At 40.8% G+C, this 23,156-nt stretch overlaps 2 protein-coding genes across 3 annotated transcripts; one reads left to right on the top strand and one right to left on the bottom strand.

The window, feature by feature from the left end:
* The first annotated feature begins 2,252 nt into the window (after positions 1 to 2,252).
* Positions 2,253 to 9,526, top strand: capslb (calcyphosine-like b). Of its 2 annotated transcripts, XM_085413313.1 has the most exons (6): positions 2,253 to 2,438; positions 4,787 to 4,924; positions 6,482 to 6,659; positions 6,954 to 7,163; positions 7,317 to 7,433; positions 9,268 to 9,526. In XM_085413313.1, the coding sequence occupies exons 1-5, from the start codon at positions 2,257 to 2,259 to the stop codon at positions 7,416 to 7,418; spliced, it is 810 nt and encodes a 269-aa protein (XP_085269439.1). In that variant the 5' UTR covers positions 2,253 to 2,256; the 3' UTR covers positions 7,419 to 7,433; positions 9,268 to 9,526. The 2 variants fall into 2 exon arrangements, with proteins under 2 accessions (XP_085269439.1, XP_085269438.1); XM_085413312.1 differs by lacking the exon at positions 7,317 to 7,433.
* Positions 9,527 to 9,636: 110 nt separating this feature from the next.
* On the bottom strand, positions 9,637 to 19,298 carry il7r (interleukin 7 receptor). Its single transcript, XM_085413306.1, has 8 exons — positions 19,180 to 19,298; positions 16,892 to 17,033; positions 16,649 to 16,806; positions 16,294 to 16,445; positions 15,564 to 15,720; positions 15,365 to 15,479; positions 15,214 to 15,286; positions 9,637 to 14,499 (listed from the first exon to the last, which is right to left on the bottom strand). Exons 1-8 carry the CDS (start codon positions 19,265 to 19,267, stop codon positions 14,098 to 14,100), a joined length of 1,287 nt encoding a protein of 428 aa, XP_085269432.1. The 5' UTR covers positions 19,268 to 19,298; the 3' UTR covers positions 9,637 to 14,097.
* Positions 19,299 to 23,156: the final 3,858 nt, after the last annotated feature.

Here is a 23,156-nt window from a genome sequence, read left to right as displayed (position 1 = left end):
AGTCTCCAGGTGGAGCACCTTCCAGCACCCCACCCAGGGACTCTAAGAAGGCTGGGTACTCTGAACTGCCACTCGGCGCATAAGCGCAGATGACAGTCAGAACCCATTCCCGGACCCTAAGGCGCAGTGAACAAACCCTCTCATCCACCGGGAAAAACCCCAACATACCGGCAGCAAGCCAAGGGGATATTAGAATATCCACCCCAGCCCACCGCCTCTCACCAGGGGCAACTCCAGACTGAGACCAAGTCCAGCCCCTCTCCAGGAGACTGGTTCCAGACCCCAAGCCATGCGTAGAGGTGAGCCCGACTATATCTAGCCGGTACCTCTCAACCATACGCACTAACTCAGGCTCCTTCCCCACCAGAGAGGTGACATTCCATGTCCCAATTGCCAGTCTTGGCAGCTGGGGATCAGTCAGCCAGGGCCTCCGCTCCTGGCCGCCGCCCGGCACACAATGCACCCGACCCCTTATATTTAGCAATTGTTTGTTCCTCTTAAACCATTTTTAAATTTTGAACATTCCTGAAGTAATTGTATCGAGCAACTCCTTTAGATTCCCACCAGAACAAAAAATATTTGTGTTGTCTGCAAATAATACTAATTTTAATATATCAGATCCCTTGCAAATATCATTTATATAAATAATAAATATTTTTGGACCCAGTACAGAGCTTTGTGGAACACCACAAGCAATGTCCAAGCATGATGAGGACTGGACACCTAGCTTCACAAATTGTTTCCTGTCACTTAAATAATTCCACTTAAATAACTGTTCCAAATGTTACAGGCCCCGCTATGGTGGGTACGCAGCCAGATTACAATCCTGTAAAACAGGAGAGAAAGTGAACACAGGAGACTGCCATTCGCCCAGTCAGTCTTGCCAGAATTTATTCATACAACACAAGCATATCTGCTCCACTCTTTTTGTAACTCAAAACACTTCAATATTAATCAACACTACTGGGATAAAACAACAAAAGGTTGAAATGAATGAAACAAATGACAAATACACCTCTTTTCCCATGAAACAGATAAGGAAAATAATTCAATGGACATTTAGATGAGAAAATATATATTTGACACGTTTAAGGAAAATACTAATAAAATAAAATAAACAAAATAAATGTTCCCTTTAGAATTTTTTTTTGCTCTTTTTTGCTCTATAAAATAGTTGTTTTCTTTTAGAACCACTCATCTTAGCAGTAGGATATATATGAAAAGAGAAACAATTTAAGTTTGAGTGAAAATATACATTTTTTGCACTCTCTGGTCAACTGACTCAGTGGCTCAAATGGCTCAAAAAACCTGATTCACTTTGGTGAGTGACTCATTAAAACTCTATTCAGTAAAAAAAAAATCAAATTTACAATCACTAAACAGTGTCCAGCTGTGTATTTGTTTATGTTTTTAACCACAATACTTACCTGTAACACAGGAGAGAATGTGAACACAGGAGACACGCTGCCGTTTGCCTGGTCAGTCTTGCCAGAATGCAAGTTTACGGCAGCTATGCACCCGACTCAGTTCACAAAGCACGCTGCTGCCCCCTACTGTCCAAAGTGTTATACACTCTCCTGGCAACAGAGAACTTACATGACGTTGCAGATTTAAATTACACCAATAAACCAGCAACATAAAACATGTATAATAATCTCCATAAATCACGCCACTTAACTCAAAATTGTGACCACATATTTGTGTGGATCACACAAACATATAACTAACCACAGATCTTCTGCGGATGTAGGCTTCCTCCCATCCTTCTGTGTCTGCATGTAATCCCAGACACACTTGATGATGTTGAGATCAGGACTCTGTGGGGGGCAGCATTTCTTGTTCTTCTTTGTGATGAAGATAGTTCTTAATGCATTTGGTTGTATGTTTGGGGTCATTGCTCTGCTGCAGAATTAATTTGGGGCCAATAGACAATCATTTATATTTCTGAAAGCGTTCTTTGTTTACAGCATTTTTTTCACACCTGCCTAAAACCTTTGCACAGTACTGTATATTTTAAAATACATATTCTAATATATATTTCTACATCTTTTTTATTAATATGTTTGTGGAAGAAGGAAAAGACCTAATTAAAAAAAATACTATCACGGGCTCTTCAGTTTACCGGATATTAACGCCATAAATTTAGTCTCTGTTGAACTAAACATATACCTCCGGTTACTCACAGAGAAACACCGGAACTCCTCCCACTGAGCATGGGAGAGCCAATCACAACGCAGAATGGATCAGCAAGTCTCCATGGTAACGGAGTATCGTTTGGGGAGGGGCAGACCGGGAGAAAGCAAGAATCTAAAGGTTAAAGTGTTAAAACTCCTCAGTCGGACTCCTCTCTGTGCTTACACTGATCCTCCTCCTCTTGGGCTTCGTGTTTACCTCTTCAGCCTCACTAAGCTACAGACAGTGGACACACAGCAGGACAGGTAACACGCCTTCAGATCCTCCATTACGCTTCCATTTTCTCGCTTTTGGAAATCAGAACCTTTGAGGATGAACAAGAATCAACAGGAAGTGTGGAGATTTAAAAATAAAAGCAGGGAGCAGACACAACAGTAAGAGCCTCAAACTAACAGCTGGAGCATCGGCTGTTGTTGATTTGTATGTCTGTGTATGAAGAGAAGCTACTGTTTTCACAGGCCCACACAGTTTACACATAGACGACACAATAAATACACACATTTATGTTACATTTATGTTACATTTATGTTATGTCACTCCACACACAGAGAGATAGATATATATAATATAATGAGGTCATCTAGTGGAGGCAAAGCAGTAAGGTGACGGAGGCTGAAGCTTCATTTAACATTCAAATGATTTAGTGTGACCAGCAGGAAAACGATCCTGCTGTCTGCGTTTGTTTAACGCATGTGGTCATTTTGCTGAAGGTAGCTGCAGTTGTCAGAAAGATGAAGGAAATCTGAAATATTTCACTGTACAAACTTTATTTGTAGAATAAAATAGAAATATTCCATGTGGTACTGTGATATAATGTACTTCAAATCTGAAATACTTGTACTTCAGTTTTTATTTTAACCATAATTTCGTAAATAAATATTTTGCTTCATTACAAACTGCTGCTGATATTGGGCCTGCTCTCTCCTTTTTAACTTCTTTCTTGGAATGAAATGAAAACTTTTCCTTCTTTAATTTTTAATGTTCAGCCTGCAGGTGCTTCCAGCCTCCAGCAGGTGGAGCTGTTTGTCTTTTAGAATCAGAATATTTTATTAATACCTAGGGAAATTATGTGGGTTACAGTTGCTCCAGTACAGTAGCATTGACAAAAACAAACTAGACTATTTATCAATACAATATGTTAAGATATGAGGAAAAGCGCAATTTATACAAGTCACCAAGTGAAACATTCAGGGTTGACAAATTATAAATAAATATCAAGAAACTGACAGCAACATTAGAGTAAGAAGATGTGCGGGCTGTGGATCAGGGTTTTTTTTTAAGACTTCAAGCTGTTATAAATATCTGGATCAGTTTGGACACAAACTCAGTGAGCCTCTCTTTTTTTAACATCTCTCATACAGGTGAGAAAATTTAGTCTTCAGATGACTGACAGCAAGACAATGTAATATGAAAAAACAAAAGAAATAATAAAACAGTACAAGTAACTTGAATCTAACATTAACATATAAGAACAAAAGGATCAAAGGCAACAAAAATGAATAAAACAAAACAAATGCTGAATAAAGCAGATAAATTAGAACAGAAAAATGAAATAGATTTAAATGTATTTACATGAAATCTAATCAGTTAATAAATGAAAGTAGGGCTGAATGAAACTTCATTTAAAAGCCAAAACAATAAAATAATACAGAGGGCTTCCACAGTTTGTTTTAATTTCTTTGATGTTTTGGTAAAATAGCAAAATAAATAAGTTCACAGAGTCGGTGAACGTGTAAAAAGGAAGATTACAAAATTGTTTGCATTATTTAAATATTTAATATTTGTGCATTATTGATAATATTGATATTTATTTTTAAAATATCATAATTAATGTAACCATGTCACTCTTCTACAGTAAAGATAAATCACAGTAAATAAAACAAAAGAAATAATGCTTATAATGCAGACTCAACAAAAATCCAGACTGAAGAGTTCTTAACCCGTTGTGCTGCTCGCAGGTTCTCAGTTCAGACTGATCCAACAGCTCAGAGAGAAACACAGGAAAAAAGTAAAATACAGAAAAACTTAAACGTAATAAACTAAAAACTCTAAACGACCAACTAAAACCAAAACACAGGATGGATAATAATCAATAAGAATTAATAAGAAAGAGTCCCACAATATCGATCCCAATGTTCAATGTTCCGTGACATGATCTTCAAAGAAATAAGAAAGAAATGAAGAAACAGTTATCAAAACAGACTATCTGACCACAGCCCTCATGTCCAAACACACCTGAGCCTGTAGACAGCGCTAATAGGGGGTCAGGTGTGGTTGTGGCCTCAACCTAAAGTCTGGTCCTGCACACAACAGTGAAGATAATCACAGGGATAGAAAAACATCCATGGATGTGGTTTTCTGGAGCGTCCTGGTTGGCTGATCATGGCGGTTCAACGGATGACGCTTTGTCTAAATATGATTTAAGAGGTATCTGTCACACCTCCAGGAAGTGACATTTAAAAAATTTTTTTTAACATAACATTTCATATTTTATCTGGCTGAGGTCAGACAGACACACACAGCACACTGTAGGCTGAGTTAAGGTATAGATCAGCTGTCAGAGTGAAACCTGATTGGTCTGTGTTATGTCAAGGATGGCGGGCACATCGAGACACGACAGAGAGATGGCGATGAATGCCAAGCGCCAGCTGTCCGAGTGTTCAGACCCCATAGAGAGACTCCGGCTGCAGTGTCTGACTCGAGGCTCGTCTGGGATCAAAGGTTTGGGCAGGTGAGCTTCACACACCTGTTCACACATTCAACATTCCAATCCAGAAGAAAAAAAGAAGGAAATTCTGTGTTTATAAAGATGTCAAATCAAATCACTTTTATTGTCACATCACATGTGCAGGTACACTGGTACAGTACATGTGAGCGAAATTCTTGTGTGCGAGCTTCACAAGCAACAGAGGTGTGCAAAGTACAATAACATAAGAACAAGCAAATATAAGAATGGCTAAATCTGAGAATTATATGAATAAATATATGTACAATATAAGAGTGTATACATATTACTGAATGTGTATACTAAATATGTATGTCTACGTGTGTGTATATATGTGTGTGTGTGTGCACATATTTTACAAATTAAATAGAGTAAAAATAAAATAAATATATAAAATATACAGAGGTTGGTAGTACCAACATAAAAAATCTGAGTTAAGAAACAGAATCAAAATTATTAAAAGTTCGCAAACACGTAAAGATGCCCGAGCTTCATCATCACACTGAAAAATAGACTCCAGTCACTCGTTCCTTTTTCCATTTTATCAAACTGAACAACAAACGTCAGCTTCTACAAAGACGAGAACCTGCTGCGAAGCTGCTAATTCTTCTGTTGTGTTAGCCCCCCTAATATAAAACCCCTGGATCCTTAAAAAAAGATTTTTTTTATTCTCTTTAGAAGTAAAAAAAATCTGTGTTTTTAATTTCAGACTGCTTCAGAGTCCTTCGCAGGTCTCTTTTCTCCATGATCAGAAACTATAGGGACCTCTATAGTCAACCAAAGCTTGTCACTTCCATCTGCAGTCGTCTGTTCTGGGCCCTTCTCTCAGATCGGTTCATGACTCAGGCAGACATTCTCAGTTATTCTTTAATGCAGTGGAGTAAATGTCGTGGAGTGTAGGTCCTCTGCTGGCTGTGATTTGTCCCTTTAATGCAGCGGCGGTGGGTTTCGGGGTCAGATGAGAGTAATGAAGCACTCACATCGATGTTTACGCTGAGGTTTTCCTGTCAGATCATCGCTGAGTCGGCACGGCTGCAGGATGTTGTTGTGTTTGTCTTCGTCGTGTTGTTGCTCTTCTTGTGGTTTTCACTCCGCTGATGTTCAGCTGTACACTGTGCAGTAACCTCAGGTCCTGTAATACGCACATTTACTCCCAGCACTGCAGTACTGGAGTACTTTCAGTTTGAGCTGCTGCATACTCTGCTGCTCTACAGCTGGATGATGATTTAAAAACATGAGTTCATAAGATCAGTTGGTGAGCTGCAGTCACAGTAATGACATTATTCATACTTCACACATCAGATCTGAATCCTTCATCCAGCGCTGACTAAAGGAAACAATGTTTCTTTTTTCTAAAGCTACATGAAAGCGGTAAAGACAGAAGTGAAACTGTCTGTTCTGAAGCAGCTCAAATATCAGGGGACTCAGGACTAAAAATACAGTTTACTACTTATTTACTTTAACTGACATATAGACAGTTATAGTTTTTTTAAAATAAAGTTTTACTTTTCAATGGTATAAAACTGAAATGCTGCTGTCTGATTCGCTGATTTTGTTTGTCAGGACCTTCAGAGTGATGGACGACAACAACAACCGCTCGCTGGACTTCAAGGAGTTCATGAAGGGGTTAAACGACTACGGGGTCTTGATGGAGAAGGACGAGGCCACAGCTCTGTTTCAGCAATTTGACCGCGACGGCAGCGGGACCATCGACTTCGACGAGTTCCTCGCCACTCTCAGGGTAAATCAGACCAACGATGAGAGCATGAGATGAGATCGCCTCCTATCAGTCAGCCAGAACTAAAAAATACCCCCAAAGCCCTCCTTCCATACGTTTTTAACAACTGTGGTTTCAGTGCTCGTGTTTCAAGGTGAACAGCTGCTCTGAATAAAAAATAGTTGTGAAGGCCCCTAAATGGCATGGATGTTTTAATCTGCAGTCAGCGATCGTCTGTTTCAAACTACTGAATGATGTGTCATAAGCTGGACTGAACTGAATCTTCACTCCTTTAACTTCCCCTTCTGTTAACTGCAGCCGCCAATGTCCAAGGCCCGGAAGGAGGTGGTCATGCAGGCGTTTCGGAAGCTGGATAAAACGGGTGACGGGGTGATCACCATCGAAGACCTGCGGGGTGTTTACAACGCCAAGTACCACCCCAAGTACCAGAACGGAGAGTGGACGGAGGACCAGGTCTTCAGGACATTCCTGGATAGCTTTGACTCTCCGTATGACAAAGATGGAAAGGTAACGAGCTTCTGACAGGAATGCCAGACAGGCGGTGTCTGTGTGGGTGGAGGTCAGTGACTGTGGCCCACAGACCAGTAGCTCCTGCACTGAAACAGACTTTAGGTGTGCACTTTCCTCAGCGTTGATGAAACTGTATGCTCCTCTCTGAAGGTGACCCAGGAGGAGTTTATGAATTATTACGCTGGTGTGAGCGCCTCCATCGATACAGACGTCTACTTTATTGTGATGATGAGAAATGCCTGGAAACTCTGAATTAGCGGCGTTCTGGTAATCGAGCTCCGTGGTTTTTGGGTGGTGGTAGGAGGGCGGCGAGTATTTCCATTTTGAGGTGTTTTCCATTGTAGAAAAGCTGTGATTAAATTTCCTCCCTGGGGAATCTGGTAATGTTCTGCAGGGTATGTTGTATGGTTTTACTTGTAAATGTGTTCCAATGAGATGGACTCAAAGAACCAGACAACATACAAACTCAGCAGTGAAATCGTTCATTTAGCGTGTTAGTCCACGCACTGCAGGCTGCTTCACTCTGGCTTCTTACTGTGGTTCAACCTAACCAATCAGCTTTTTCTCTTTCACTTTCTGGATGTAAACAAACTGCTGTGTAAACAAACACAGCCGCGCTGTTTCCATGCAGATATGAAACTCGCGCAGAGGTGATCAGTTCTCATCATTTCCTGCTCCACATTTTTATTCTTGCACTCTCCCAGAGCAGCTGTGCATGATTCACACTTCAAAATCATCCTTCTTTATCTTATACTGCGCCTTAATGCAGCCTGCAGTTCAACCTCTGTTTGAAACAAGCTGCTTTATCTCCTCCTACTTTTAAATCAGCTTTCTTCTGATTGGATGATTTGTGAAGTCTGCCTTGGTTCAGCACCCAGTGCTCATGAGCTGTAATATTTACAAAGATCTTTTGGCTCATAGGGAGTATTTTTACATATCATTACCTTTATATTTTAAACTTTAGCATGAGCATCTGACACCATAATATCATGCACAGGTTGGAAAATGTGGAAAATAAGGTGATGAAAAATTAAACATCTCTTAAAAGTTAAGTAAGTATACCCCAAGTAACATGACTGTAACACACCCAAAGAAAGATTCTAGGTCTGACCAACCGTCTCAGTCGTGGGCAAAAAGATGACAGTCAATAAAATTCTAAAAGACAATTTATTGACAAAAAATCAAGAGATAAAGGATAAAACAGTCCAGTGTCCCATTTATGAATCAAATAAAAACACACAGTCCCAAGGCCAGAGCCGGCTATGCCACAATGCCAGTTGCACTCCACGTGTTGCCTTTAACAGGGTTAGAAGTTGTCCTCTGAGACCCACCACCCTGCAAGCATATAGCCAGTGGTCACTCCAGCCTCTGCAATTCTGCTGCCTTTAGGCTGTGGCATATAATAGGCCCTGGCCTATTATATGAGAGACAGAGAGACGGAGAGACAAAACGACACTTTCACTATAGAATTCATAGCGCAAAGCCCATCCATCCCAAACATATCTGATTTCATCACATTACTCTCTTTATTTCATAAATAACTTCATATCTATCCATAAACCTGTCTTTAAAGATTTACAGTTAGATTCAGATCACCTCTGTCTAAAGAGCCATCTGACTGCAATTTAAGGTGTTTACAGTTTTTAGGGAATTTCATAACTATTTGAAATGTTACCCCCATACTTTGCTTCATTTAATTTTTTTGTACACAGAACACCTCGAGATTATTGCCTTATTTTGATTTGAGTTTTTTGTTTTTTCAATAATTTTTTGTGCAAATCAAAATGGGCCTATATTGTTACTTTGTTTTTCCAATTTTAAACAAGAAAAAAAAAATTGATTATCCTGTATGGATGATTGGATGAAAGAGTGGATGGATGGATGTCAATCAGGTGAGGCACCTCATTTTTTAAAATTTTCCTTTTAAACTTTAAAGCCACACAAGAAGAAACGGGCCGCTGTTTCATTCTGATCTAACCGATGAAGTTGGCCCCTTCCTCTTCATCTCTGCTGTTTGTCTTCATAGTAACACTTTGAAGTACTGTCGTGTTTGATCTCTGTATTTAAGCTGTCATTAAAGCAGGTTTCTTGTACTTGACAGGTGACCCATGATGAGTTTATGAACTATTACAGTGGCGTCAGCGCCTCCATCGACAGCGACGTCTACTTTATACTAATGATGAAAAACGCTTGGAAGCTCTGAATCACATTAAAACTCCAGAATCTAAGCACCTCATGGATTTCCGACAAACAGAATTTGTTTTAAATGATCATAATGATGTGTCTGATCAATTCTGCAGCCTGAATTCTGTCATATTTTCAGTTAGAAGTCATATTCTAAATAAATGCAGTTACACAGATTGGTCCGACTTTTATCATTTTTGTATCGTGTGCACATTTTTCATTACTAATTACATCGCAGTGAAACAGCAGGATTTCATTTTCCACTTTATTACTATATACACTGATATGCATTATGATTAAATAAAAACAATTCCACGTTACATCAACACGAGTACATTTAGACATTTCCATAAAGTATGTACGTTGTATTTAGTACAGATTACAGACTTCTTGTTTCTGAGTATAAAGCGTACATTCCTGTTTTTGTTTCAGCCATTGTGAGGTCGGTTGTGTCAGATATTGAAGCAGCAGCATTGGGTTTAGCATCTCCATGACTACAAACAGAAACAGTTGCTACAGCAACGCATCCACAACCCGCCTACAGACAGCTGAGCTTGCGTGGACATGACGTACACGACTGCTCAGAAGTTGGAGATCACTTTGAAACCTCATGTTTTCAGGAAGAAAAGCTGATTGAGAGAGTCATAAATGGATGTTAAAGTAGAAATACTAATTAATTGTGTAATTTCTATCTAACTAATCATTCTTTTTATGGAATATCTATGTATGTGTAAAGAGGCCCATTTTAAGCCTCTTAAGCATCTGTGTTCTAATGGCACATGATGTTCTCTAAAGGAGTTTTATAATATTAAGAGGCTTATTGATTATTAGAAAAACCTTTTCCCACCACGATGGCACACCTAAAAACTGCTTTACTGATTATAGATGTACTAAATCTGGCTAGTTGCATCTCTGGAGCATTTCTGTGTAGATGTGAAGCTTTAAAATGGCCAAAAGAAGAATGTGTTCAGGCTGTGTGCGTGTTCTAAGAAATGAAGGTGATGCCTTGCAGCCACAAGAAGAAAACAAACCAAATAACACTGGTGTGTATTACTCTCAAGAGAGCACTGCTAAGACCGGTTGGTGGCAGGCCCCCAGCAACCACAGGTTGCTAGGAGAAAAAGGTGTATTCCCCAGCCGGCTGGCAAGTGGTTGCTGTTGGTTGCTGGCAGTTGCTGTGAAACTAAAGCCACAGTCATACAGGCCTAGAGACCAGTGAGTTACTCACTGTCAACCAGCGGCTGCTCGGGAAAAATGTGTATTTCCTGCCCGGTTGGTGAGCAGCTGCTGAAGGTTGCTGATTGTGACTGTGGCTTTGGTCACTTGCAGATTATCGCGGCCGCCTCAGTTTCCATGGAGGGTGCCGACTTCTCTGCAAACATTTACTAACTACTTGCCGAGTAGAAGTAAAACTGTAAAAAAGTCAGACACAAACTGGAAACAGCGCAAGTTTCCCTTCAAAATAAAAGTTTTGCCTTTTGAATCGTGTTGATTGAGGCACAACTTTTACTCTGAATTCAAACATTCTCCGTTTGCAGTTTGTGTCAGACTTCATTTTCATTTCCACTCAGAAAGCAGTTGGAGAGTGTTTGCAGACAAGTCTGTGTCTTCCATGCAAACTGCAGGCGACCATAGCAGCCTGCTAGTGACCAAAGCAACCATGCAATTGATTTCACCCAGCAACAGCTAGCAACCACTTGCCAAACAAGTGAATATGCACATTTTTCCCTAGTGGCCTGAGGATGTGAGGAGATTGCCAGTGTGTAACTACTTAAGTAGTACAGCACCTTTACCCACATGATTGGACGGTTTTTCCAACAATGAGTCAGCCTTTTAATGTGATAAACCTGCACTGCTTGCCTCTGATGTAGATATTCCAATAAAAAAAAAAATCTGTTTAAGGATTCAGTTAGTTAATATTTATGTTCACTTAACTGTAAATTAAAGCAAATTAGCTTTTCCTTCAAAAACATGGTAATTTCTAAGTAACCCCAAAGCTTTGAGTGCTGTACTATGATTCAGATGAGCTTTAGGAGGCTTTACATGTGATCCTGTTTGATATGCATGGTGAACGCTGCAGCATGAGTTTCAGTTCCCAAAGAGTTTAAGTGCAGATGAGTTTAGATACAAGCAGCTTTAAATGACCTCACTGGTGTTGTTCGATTTTTTTGGTTGAGGAATGAGAAAAAAATAAAATACAGATGGTGAAAAATTGAAAAATCTGATAAACAGGTCTTATACCAGACTAGTTTTTGTGAGATGGAGCACTGAGAATTTATGAGTAAATCCATAAGCCGAAGTTTAATTAAATTCATTTCTACAAGACCTGGAGAATAAAAAGCAGGTCCCAAGAGTTCTTCAGGTTGTGGTCATGTGACTCAAGGACTCAAGGTTTAGGTTGTAGAGATCTTACAGGCCCTTTTAACCAATAACAATGTTCCACAGATTGTTTAGGTGGTTCTTCTGTATAGGTCTCTTTGTGGTTCCTTGTTTAATTGTAGTGGCTCCTTTTGGACACTGAGAACGTACTCAGGTTCATTTACAGGGATCGTGGTTACACAGGAGGTATCAGGGATGTTTTATGTGGTTTTAATGGCCTCCAGTATGAGCTTCTAGTAATATTTTTGTTATTTCTTGTGGCCCTTTAGATGGATAAAGTAGGAGCTTTGATCTAGCAACCAGTTAGGTGCTTTGAAGGCTCATTCAGTTGGGTGTTTTGGTCATTTAGGTAGTACACTGGGTCAATATAGATGTACTTTGGGGGTTTAAAGGGTTTCTTTAGATGAGCCACACTCTTAAATATCAAAGAAACTTTCATTTCTCTCTCATCTGTCAACTGAAGCTGTTCACCACCTCCCAGGCAGCCAACACGATCCATAATGCTGAGTTAAAAGATAAAGTGATCACTTAGACGCTGGGATGCCTGGAAGGTAGTTTTATCTGAAAACCACTATTCTATGCTATGTAGTAAAACAGGCAAAAACACAGGTATATATGATTCCTCCAACGACAAATGACTACATGTGGAGGTGTGTCAGTAAAAACATGAAAACACACTTGGCCTCAAAGCAACAAAATAAATCCTGTATTTCAGAGCTGCAGGGTCAACAGCCTGCTCTACTCAAAGCTACATTTTGGGTTCAAGTGAAAGATTAAAGCTAAAAAAAAAAATCTGTTGGTACAAGCACAAGAATAACAGCCAATTTATCACTTTAAAAAATAACAGCAGTGACTAAACATATTAAAATAAACCCGATTATAAAGGAGCAGAACTAAGTTCATATTGTTAGAATAACGTGTAACACATCGTTACTTTAGTTGTCTCAAATGTTTTTGGTTTATGAGTCACAAAAATTAACCACAGGCTGTGTTTTGCTGTCTTTGAATATGAGCTGTGAGCAGCTCCACTGCATAAAAACGTTTTTTCCTTTTTCTGTTTTTTTTTTTTCTTAGCAAGCCTGTTGATGGCTGACTGTCCAAGAAAATGACACAGGAAGCGAGAGAAACACCAAAGTGAGGACAAATTTACACGTTGGTGATTTTTTTTTTTTTTTTTTTTTAAACGAGTCAATGATGGAGACTCCCCTCACCCCCAACCAGTCACAGCAGATGGCGGCACATGAGCCTGATTCTGCTGAGGCTTTCTGTTATACAGTGGTTCTTAACCTGGGTTCGCTCGAACCCTAGGGGTTCGGTGAGTCGGTCTCAGGGGTTCGGCAGAGCCTTCGCCATGACATGCATGGCTCATTTTGTGCACCAGTAAAAAAAATCACATTTTATTTTTCACTAAAGAGGGGTTCAGTGAATGCGCATATGAAGCTGGTGGGGTTCGGTACCTCCAACAAGGTTAAGAACCACTGTCTTATGAAAAGGGAATTTTTCTTCACCCTGTCACCAAATACCAAATGTTGTCATGCTGTCTATTCTCGCTTTACAGCCTGTAAAATGTGACACTCCCACTAATCCTATCACGGCTAGCACTTCAAAACCTTTTTCTTAAGTCCCAGCTGGGAGCCAGCTTCTATACAAAGATGAGACGATTTATTTTGGGTTAAAATGCTGGTGCAAAAGATGCAAAAATATGTTCATGAATCAGAAAAAGAACCCATTCCATGTTAGTGGCAATGGGGAATAAGAGTCTCCACTCATGTTAGCAGCTTGTTGAGGCTGCTACACTTAAAAAACTCTGCTAAACTCAGAGTGTAGCAGAGACAAAGTGATGGATGTGTAACATAATGAACTGAGGATGGTGTGAAATTACTAAATGTTATCACTGTTCATCCTGATGGGAACATCTGAACCAAACGTCATAGCAGAAACTGAGTAATTCTTGTGTATATTTGCTACAGAACTCCAAGATGGAGTTAAAATAAATGTCAAAAGATGACAAAACCTAAAAGAATTTATCCTCTTAGGTTTATGCGCAAATGGGAATCCAGATGAGATACTTCACCAGTAAAAGCTTGATTTCTGTAAAGTGAACCAAACTTCAGCACTCCATTCAGTGATTTTTCTTTTGGTAATGAATGCCAGATGTCTCGTTCTCTGGACAGAGGTCCAGCATCATTGAAATCCAGGTGAAATGTAAGTGGTAGATAGGCACATCCGGACAAAAAGGCAGCATGTTTGTCTTTCTGTTCTTTCACTTTGCTCTGAAGACCTCGTGAAGTTGGAAGCCCTTTGCTTTAGAGCATCCTGAAGTTTGATAAGTACAGTCTCTGATCCTGTTTGCTCACCACTGCATCACCTACTTGATCTTATAGAAACTGGACATGGTGACGTAAGCCTCCTCCTGTCGATTTGCTCCAAACACCTCAAAGTCATTGACTTCAAATTGTTGCTCAGGCTGCTCGGGTCTTTCCCCAAGCTGGAGGATGTCGATGGGGGAAGGACTGCAGCTCGACAGGCTGTCCTCGGCTTCAGACGAGCTCCTGCTCAACAAGGCAGAGAGCTCCAGCTCCTCGGTGCTGGCGCTGGCAGTACTCCTGCAATCTAAGCTCTGGGTGGAGCAGGGTTCGCTCGACTGAGTGCTGTAAGCAGCAGCAGATGCAGGACTGATCGCAGGCTCTGTTTCCTCACGTGCTGTCGTCTCCACGGGGTAGACTTTGAGATCACTGAGCACCTCAGGTCTGAAGGTCAGCAACAGAGGCTGCAAAACCAGAATGACATCATATTTGTCTACAGCCAATCAAAAGCTCCTTTGTCATGTTCTTTGTCTTAACAATTACAAGTAAATTCACTGGTTTTAACTACCCTACGGTGCAACAGTTAAAAGCAGCTTGATCTAGTACCTCTAAAAAAAACTAATCACAATGTTAAACAGCAAAAACCAACGGGCTGTGCAGAGGCACGCCAGAATTTCACACAGTTAGTTAAATGTCTGCTGCAGGCAGCTAATTTTTGTGCTTCTTATTAGTCAAACTGAAAGTTCCAAAGATTCATGTCAAAATGAGTTTCATGAACCTGTAGTGCCTGTTTGATATCTTTTGTACCAGAGAGGTCAAGAGTGCAATGTCAGCATTAATCAGTACAACCGATGCACCGCTCACTGTGCTGTAAAATCCTGGTGTCACATCAAACAAAGCAATGCTTGAGGTTTTACAAACTGTGTTTATAAGCTGATGTGCTCAGCATAGCTCAGCAAGTTGGTCAATAAAAAAGTATCATCAATATGAATGTTTATGTTACTATGTTGATGCCACAGTTTTGACTACAATTGCTCTTTGGTAGGGGTACCACCACCTGAAATCTCATCTAAGTAAGATTTTGTGTTGTGATTTCTACAACTGGTCCTGTCGCTCACACGTGACCTGATGTTGCTTTGCAGTGTTTTTATTTTTTATCTGACAGTAGAATAACTCACATTGTTTGGCTTGCAGATCTGCACCAGAGTCTGTTTAGGATGCGGGATGCTTGGCCACATGTAGGTAAATATCCTGTGGAATAAAAAGGAAAGAAACTTAGTGAAGGGAACTCACTACTCAGATTGTTCTGACAGAAAGTAGACGTCATACTTGTTTTTCCAGAGGATGATGATGATACTAAAGGTCACCATCAGCAGAGAGACCAGACACACTCCGACTTGGTACGGTTCCACCTGTACTCCACTGGTCTGCTTCTGGAGGTTTTCTTCAGGAAGGAGAACAACACAGATCATTACTGATATCAGTGTTTAAAAAAGGTTGTGCAGCAGGACTAGACTATTGTTCTTACCAGGGGTAAGGAAAGTGAACGTTTCACTCCACTCACTCCACGTGCCCTGAAAAATCTTTGGGAGTGTTCGCGCCCGCACTTTGACATAATACTTTGAGCCTTTTTTAAGGTATCCCATGTTGATATTTATGAAGTCCTGGGATGAGGTGTTCTGAATCTGTGGTCAGAGAGAAAAGAAAACATTTCAGTCATTGCAAAACATTGTATGATATTGTTGATGTAAAACAGTCTTTTTATGTTGAAGCACGTCCTCATACAAGATAGGACAAGTATTAAATTCCAGATGACCTGTAATGTAGCGCTGGTCCCTTTTGACTCTACTGGAACTACAGTTTTCAAAAGAAACAACATATTTTACACAATAAGGTTTAAAACTGGTGATTGGAACCATTAAATTATCAGGAGAGTGCTTAAAATTTATCATTGTGTGAGAAACTGTGGAAATCAATTTGACCTCGATTGGAACCAGGTGCTTTCTACCAGAGAAAAGGTAAGACGATGCTCTCAGATTTGTCTGCATTACAGTTAATATCACAGGAACTTCAGAGACTACTACTGGGCAAACCAAACACTGAAAGATTTACTCATTAGATTGTTTAACATTAAAAACAACCCACAATACAACAGTCTCTCTAGGAGAAACTATGTCTGATGTTATAGCGAAAACCTGAAAGTCTTGAAGTAGAATGTGAGATTGCACTTCTGAGCTATACTTTTTAGATCACTGTACCATGATTTCCCCAGCTGTCTCGATCTGAAACTGGAATTCCTGGTTCTTCACTTTCAGGTAGTCCTTTTGGTACGGGATCTGAATCCAAATCTTAGCCTCGTTAGACTCTTCTTGGAAGGTGATGTTAAACACCTGAGGACTCATTGGTTTAACTGCAGGGACAGCACACAGAGAGAGGACAGCAATGATAGCAGCTTTGGGCACACAGAATTCAAGACTTTTACATTTCTATACTGGAAAAAAGGAAATGAACATGAAGTCTGACAGGCAGTGCAGTGGTGACTCTTCACCAGGCAGCTACTGATGTTTAGAAGCATTTGTAAAGTCTGAAAATGTAACCAGATGACATGTTTACCTATGTTCTTCAGGTAGAGTTTTTGTGAAATCCTGCCGCCACTCTTTAAGTGGACGGTCAGCCTGAGTTCCGACAAGGGCTTCAGGTCTGGGGAGCTGAATGTATCACTGTATGTCTCCATGCACTTCACCATTACGTTGCTGTCATAATGAAGGTAGCTGAACAGAAGAGCAGTGACCTGCATCAGTATCTGAATTTCCTCTGACATGCAGCACAGTACTGAACGTTATATCAAAGGTTTACCACAGGGTCATCCTCTCAATGCTGTCGCCTCCATCACCTCCACCCTCTTCATCATCCTCGTCATCATTTCTGCCTTCAAGCAGCTTGCAGGTCAAATTGCATCTTTTCATCATGATGTGAGACGTGCAGCTGATTCTGGGCTCTGAGATGAAAAACACTTTCAGACATTTCTCCACTTTTTGAGTATTACACTCTTGTCTTTTAACTTTTTTTTCTGTCAGTTAGCAGTATATATATCATATACTACCAAAGATGTCTAACCACGGCTGATTTGCAGCCCATGTGCCTTAAGCTGATTTAAGATTAAGCTTTACATACAACATGCCAACACAGACATGAAAACAATCAGGAAGGGAAACAGCAGTGAAATAAATGCAAACTACATCAAAAAACTTCCATGTCACTGATCAAATATTTGTCTTTATCATTAACACCAGTTTATGCTTTTATCTCTGAGTGTTTCAGATCTTTAAGAGTGAAAAAAGACTAAATAAATGTTTTTTGCTTGTTCAAAGCCCCACTGACTGTTCCTGTGGTTAAGTATGTTGATTAAGTAGATTGTGGGTGATTTAATTTATTAAAATGTAAAACTTTGAATTTCATGGTGATGCCAGTTTATTATCTTCTGGTCCAATATCTTGCATCATGAACACTATTTATTGCTGACTTGTTTAACCCAAACAGTGACATAGCATGAAAGCTGTGATAGACTATATCCAAATTGCTGAATTGATTTCTTTCTAATCAGAGGTTACTGAGAAACCATCACATAACTCAACAGCACACTGGAGTCCCTCCTGATACGCAGATAACTGCATCATCAGCATAATTTTGAAACCCTGCCTCTGCAGCTGCCTGTCACTACAGTATGAAGTGCTTTGAGAACATTTTTATTCCAATTTGTCACAGTATAAATAACTAATTCTCTTTGATTTTAGGGATGCAACACAAAAATAATTATTCTGTAGTAACTCGTTGAAGGAAAACTGACTGTGCATCATCTGCATAAAAATGAATACCGAATTTTCTTCAGTTTTTAATTATAAGACTAATTGGAAGCATTTAAGCAGGGGGGGGGGGGGGGGGGGGGGGGTGCAGAGGTTAGCACTGACTACCTGTAGCAGCCTCTCACACTATGACAGCTAGGTTAGGCTCCAGACCCCCCGCCCTCACTCTGGCAACCCCAGGACGTTAAACTGGGTCGCGAGAAAGGAGAAAACGCTGAGGCTGTAGATGTCTCTGTTTACCAAACACAATATGCTGCATGACAAAATCTTACCAGTGACTTGACATGTTGACCTTACAACCATGTTCAACACCACAACACTTTGAAGCTGCCAGCATGATTAAATCGTGTTATACAAGTTGTTAAAATAACCACAACTTTTCTTCCTGACTTTGCAGTTATTTATAGTCACTGCTTTACTTCGCATTAACTGCCTGAACGCCGAACAGTGTCCTTGCTCACCTTAAATACGTGCATTTAACTTTATTCATACCATTGCTTATTATAAACTGCTTTTATGTGTTTTTACTGCTAATTGGATGGCTTACGTAGGGTGTTGCCAGTACACTAAAACTGCATGCACTAAGCAGAACCTCTAAACTGTCAGCTATGTGTGAAGATTTAACCACAGGAGGAATTTTAAGCACCTGATCCAGTCCACCGCGGTGCAGAAACTGAACCGAGTGAAGCTCTGATGGAACAAAAAGCAGAGCATCAGCGCAGCCCCACGAGCACAGAGACGAAGCTGTGTTTACTCCCAACTGTCACGCTGATAACATCACTGCTTCTGATTTTGTTTGTGCCTACGAGCCGATGTGCACGAGAAGGCTGATTATTAAATCAATCCCGGATATCGAAAGCTGATGATGGGACTTAACAGGTGTCTCATTTTTCTTCCGAATTTGTGCCCCAAAGCTGAAGTGAGTGTCTCATAAAACTCCTGAAATGATGATTATTCATTTGTTTTTGTCTTAAGAGATACAAATTGTTCACGCTTCTTCGAAATTAACGGTAACCACACTTGAGCGCAAAGTCATTTAAGGATTTTAAAGAGTCTCTTCATGAAGCTTTTTAATTTTGAGCCATTATGCTCAGGTAAGTGCTCCACAGGTGCAATAATTCATCTCAGATAATATGTGCTGCAAATATAGCCCCCATCAAAGATCCAAACTTTACATTTTCTAATATTTTTTCTGTATTTGTATTTCCGTGAAAGATACTAATGTAAAAAAAATCACCCCCAACATTCCTGTGCTAACCGCATGTTTTAAAATCTTCTTACCCATGTCGGGGTCTCCATCTCCGCTCTGAGCCTCACACACAGCTGGCAGCAGCAGCAGCATCACGGCGATCCTCCAGCCGAACTGCATCTCATCACCGAGTCTCCGTCCAGCTGCACACACGCTCACCTGCCGCTCTGCTCTTTCATAACCCGCCGTCACACCAGCTGAGAGCTTTTCTCGTCAGCAGGCTGGGAGAGAGGAAGGAGGAGTGGCTAGTCTGCAGAGGAAGGAGGAGGAGGCGGGGGCGATGCTGGGTAGTTGAGGTCTTACAGGACGCTCTGTAAATCAGAAAACATCCTTGATTTGGAGACTGCGGGGTCTGTGTGGTTAGAAGGCTGACGGACAGTTAACTCTCAGATGACAGATTATTAGGAACGTTCAGGGCTCAGTCACATGGACACAACAACATTTTTTGACACCAAATGAAATTAAGCCCACATAGACACATTTAGAGCAAACATGTTTGAGTTCATTTATTTTTGAGCAAATGTAAAATAAAAAGCGGCAGATCAAAGAACAATTAATATTCCTTTACTTTATTGTCTCGGACAGGAGAAAATCATCTTAGATCAATCAACAAACATCACAAAAAACAACAAACAAACCAGACAACATCAAACAACTAATAGCATAATAAAAAGCTTAAAAAAACATTATAAAAACAACACAAGGAAAAAAAATACAATAAACAATCAGTGCTCAGTCTGGTGTAAAAGTATGCTGATGTGTAGAGACTCGGTCCCTCCACAGTTTAAGAGCAGAAACAGTGACAAGCTGATGTTTTAACCTGGACCTCGATCAGAACCGTCGCCCCATCAGACCTCTGACATCTGTGGGAGCGTGCAAGTTCAGAGAGCAGAGCAATGAGCGGGTGCAGAGTAATGACTGGAAAACAAGCAGAGAACTCTAAAAGTGACTGGAGGTGAAGAAGCAGTGTTTGGACCAGCTGCAGTCCTGAAAGTAACCACAGACTGACACCCGAGCAGCGACCTGAGATGAAGGTGTGAAGAAAGTGCTCAAAGTCGCTGATGGAGGAAAACAGCTTCTTCTTCACAAGCTCATTAAGGTGAAAGTTATTAATACATTCTTAGCATATATTTAAACCATGTTTCCCTCTGGTTACATTCACACATGCCAACTTTAGTCATCTAAAGACCCCCTGAGCAGACCCCCCCTCCCAAATCACTCCCCACCTACAAGCCTGCCCTCAGAAAGTCCCCATAAAGTCATACAACCAGAACTGTGGCCAGGTTCATGAAATCCATCCCACCTGTTCATGTGTGATCTCACTGACTGACAGACATAAAACGTTCCTCCGCAGAGGGCTGAGACTTGCCCCAAAAACATGAAGAAATGAGCAACGCTGAAGTTAAGTCTTGAACATTCAGACTCACTCATGATTTAATGAGCGATGGAGCTGATCTGGGGTCAGACAGATGCTGCAGCAGCTCGGTGATGATTCCAGGTCACTGTTTTTGTTGTGTTGGCAAGAGAATAACAGCAGAGATGGATGCATTTTTGCTGCTTTTAGAGTTCGTGTTCACCTTTAAACCAAAACATCAGCAACTCTATACAGGTGTGCCACGGGCAGGGGGATGGACCCACGGTATGGCACAAGTGTTTGTGTTATGTTGTATATTGACTTCAAATCAAATGTTCAGAGTGTCAAACTTGAGTGTCCTGGGAGGCGGAAAAGAGTGAAAACAGGAATTCTTTCGATAGTGGTGAGGCGATGTGGAGCTTTGTGTCTAAGGTTTGTTTTGGGGGTTTGTTATTCGTCCAGAGTTAGAGCTGACAAAAGCTGCACAGACTATAAACGTATCTGCTGTATAAATAAACTCAACGCGCCGGATGTAAAGAGCCAGAAGGTAAAAATAGCAGTTATCAGTCTGTGGGAAATGTTCTCTCTGCTGTGACCAGACTGTACACTTTTTATCTTTTCTAGCCATCTTTGTGCGCAGACCTGTTGTTTTCCAGGCTTGTGAGAGGGTGAAGTTTGTGCAGCTCTGAGCGAACCTTTGCCAAACAGCAACCATGGAGCTGAAAGTCTAACCAGTAACCTACAAACCACTTCCTGTCTACTCTGGTTTGTTTTCAAATGAGGCCAGCATCTGTTTTAGTTTACTACGAGCTTCAAATTCAGAGGCAAGGTCGCCGATCACCCCGAACTTGGTCATATGTTAACGCGCCATTATTCACAGAAAAAATAAAGACATCAGCTTTGACGTCAGGAGTTCAGATTTCTGTCAGTTTGCAGTTTTGCTTCATTCCCCTCACACCAACAACTTCTCTGTTTCCCTAAATGAGTATTTAGTTTCTCTGCAGCCCGCAGCCTCAGCGTGGTTTGCTCTGTTTCCTTCTCAGCTACAGGGCCAGACGCACTGCATGTTTCAGGTCGCAACACAGGGCATGCTGGGAAAACTGTGGTGCAATACCTGCTGCCTCAACCTCTAATCTGTAGAGTCGACTGTATGAAGGCAGCAGGAACTGCACAAACACCGCAGTCGGAGGAGAAAAGGGGTTAAAGTTTGAAGCAGCACTGGTTTATTTTAAGCCTCCAAAGGCTTCAGCAGCACAACTCATGAGGTTCAAAATGCACAAAACTGGAAAAATCCAACACTAATGACTATTCAGAGAGGCTCAAGGAACACCAGCGGGGTTTAACCTCCACAACAACCAGCAAATCTGCAGTTTGAAGTTACAAAGTTGCAGGCATGGTGGGAGATGACAACTGTGCAACGAAGACACAAACTGCAAAAAGAAGACGCTTCACAAACCTCTTCAACTCTGAGCCGGAGAAACACTAAATGTAATCTTGCACTTGTGTTCGTTGCCTGGTTAAGTTTTGGCACCTAAACGAGTCACTCAACAACAGAAACAAGGTCACGGTTTGTGTTGTGATAGAACAGTTTCCTCTTTTTTCACGACTCGAGTATCCTGGTGCCGGCATGAAACAACATTCAAACTGAAATAAGTTTAGTTTGAAAATCATGTTGATTGCAGCAAAATACAAACGGGGAAAATGTATGTATGTGTGTATGATGGATCTCAACTCTGACTGAACTAACACTTCAGACTCAGTGTATTTCACAGTTTTGTGTATTTAACAACAAAATAAAAGTGCGCTAGACGGAAAATCACAGCTGTTCCATCGCTGAGCCATGAAAACTGTCATAGCTTCAAACAACCTCCCAGGGCAGCGGTGCGACCGTGGCCCCAACAGGAAAAAATACAGTTTGTTGGTAGTTTGATTTGATCAAAATCTTTGATCGTTTTTCCATCCCACAACAACAAACTTTATTTTATCAGGGCTTGTTAAAACTGTGAGCCACGTTTCTGACATCCGCTCACATCTGCCAGTGATGGAGAAGGAGAGGATGGCTGTCAACGGGGTGACCTGCAGTTAACATGACACCTTTGTTTGGGTGCCTACTCTCCTGTCAACAAGCAAAAATTACCTCAAAGCCACAAGCTATGCAACTTTATGCAGAAGATGATAGAAACTATCACAATGAAAAGGAAACACAACTTAAATCAAGACCAGGGAACTACTGACTGGGTGAGGCTGGGTGGAAGGTGGCTCCAACAGGGGTTTTACCCTGTTTGACTTGAATTTATTAAGGGGGGAAAGTATGGTAGGAGGTGACAGAGCACACGAGAGTATGACTCAGAGAAATGTGCTGCTCAACGGACGCAACCAATGATTAGAGCAAACACTGAACATGTTAAAAACTGAACATGTAGAAGAAATCAGACTTTAACTTCCTTTAAAGATTTCTGGATTCATCTGCCTTCTAAAAATCTCCACGGGAGGGAGAACCTGCTCATTTAGCAAAGATAGTTAGCTGTTACGCTAATGTAATTTCATCTTTTTTGTCATTAAGGTAACGTGTACAGGTGCTGTATTCATGTTGTATAATAAACAGCTAGGCTAAAAATGGGCTAGCTTCAGATGAGGCTAGCTGTGGCCACTGGT

This window comes from Rhamphochromis longiceps, linkage group LG7, assembly GCF_057381845.1.
Source record: "Rhamphochromis longiceps isolate RC_006_pf linkage group LG7, R_longiceps_female_GT1.1, whole genome shotgun sequence".
NCBI lineage: Eukaryota > Metazoa > Chordata > Actinopteri > Cichliformes > Cichlidae > Rhamphochromis > Rhamphochromis longiceps.
This window is presented reverse-complemented; position numbering and strand designations above follow the sequence as displayed.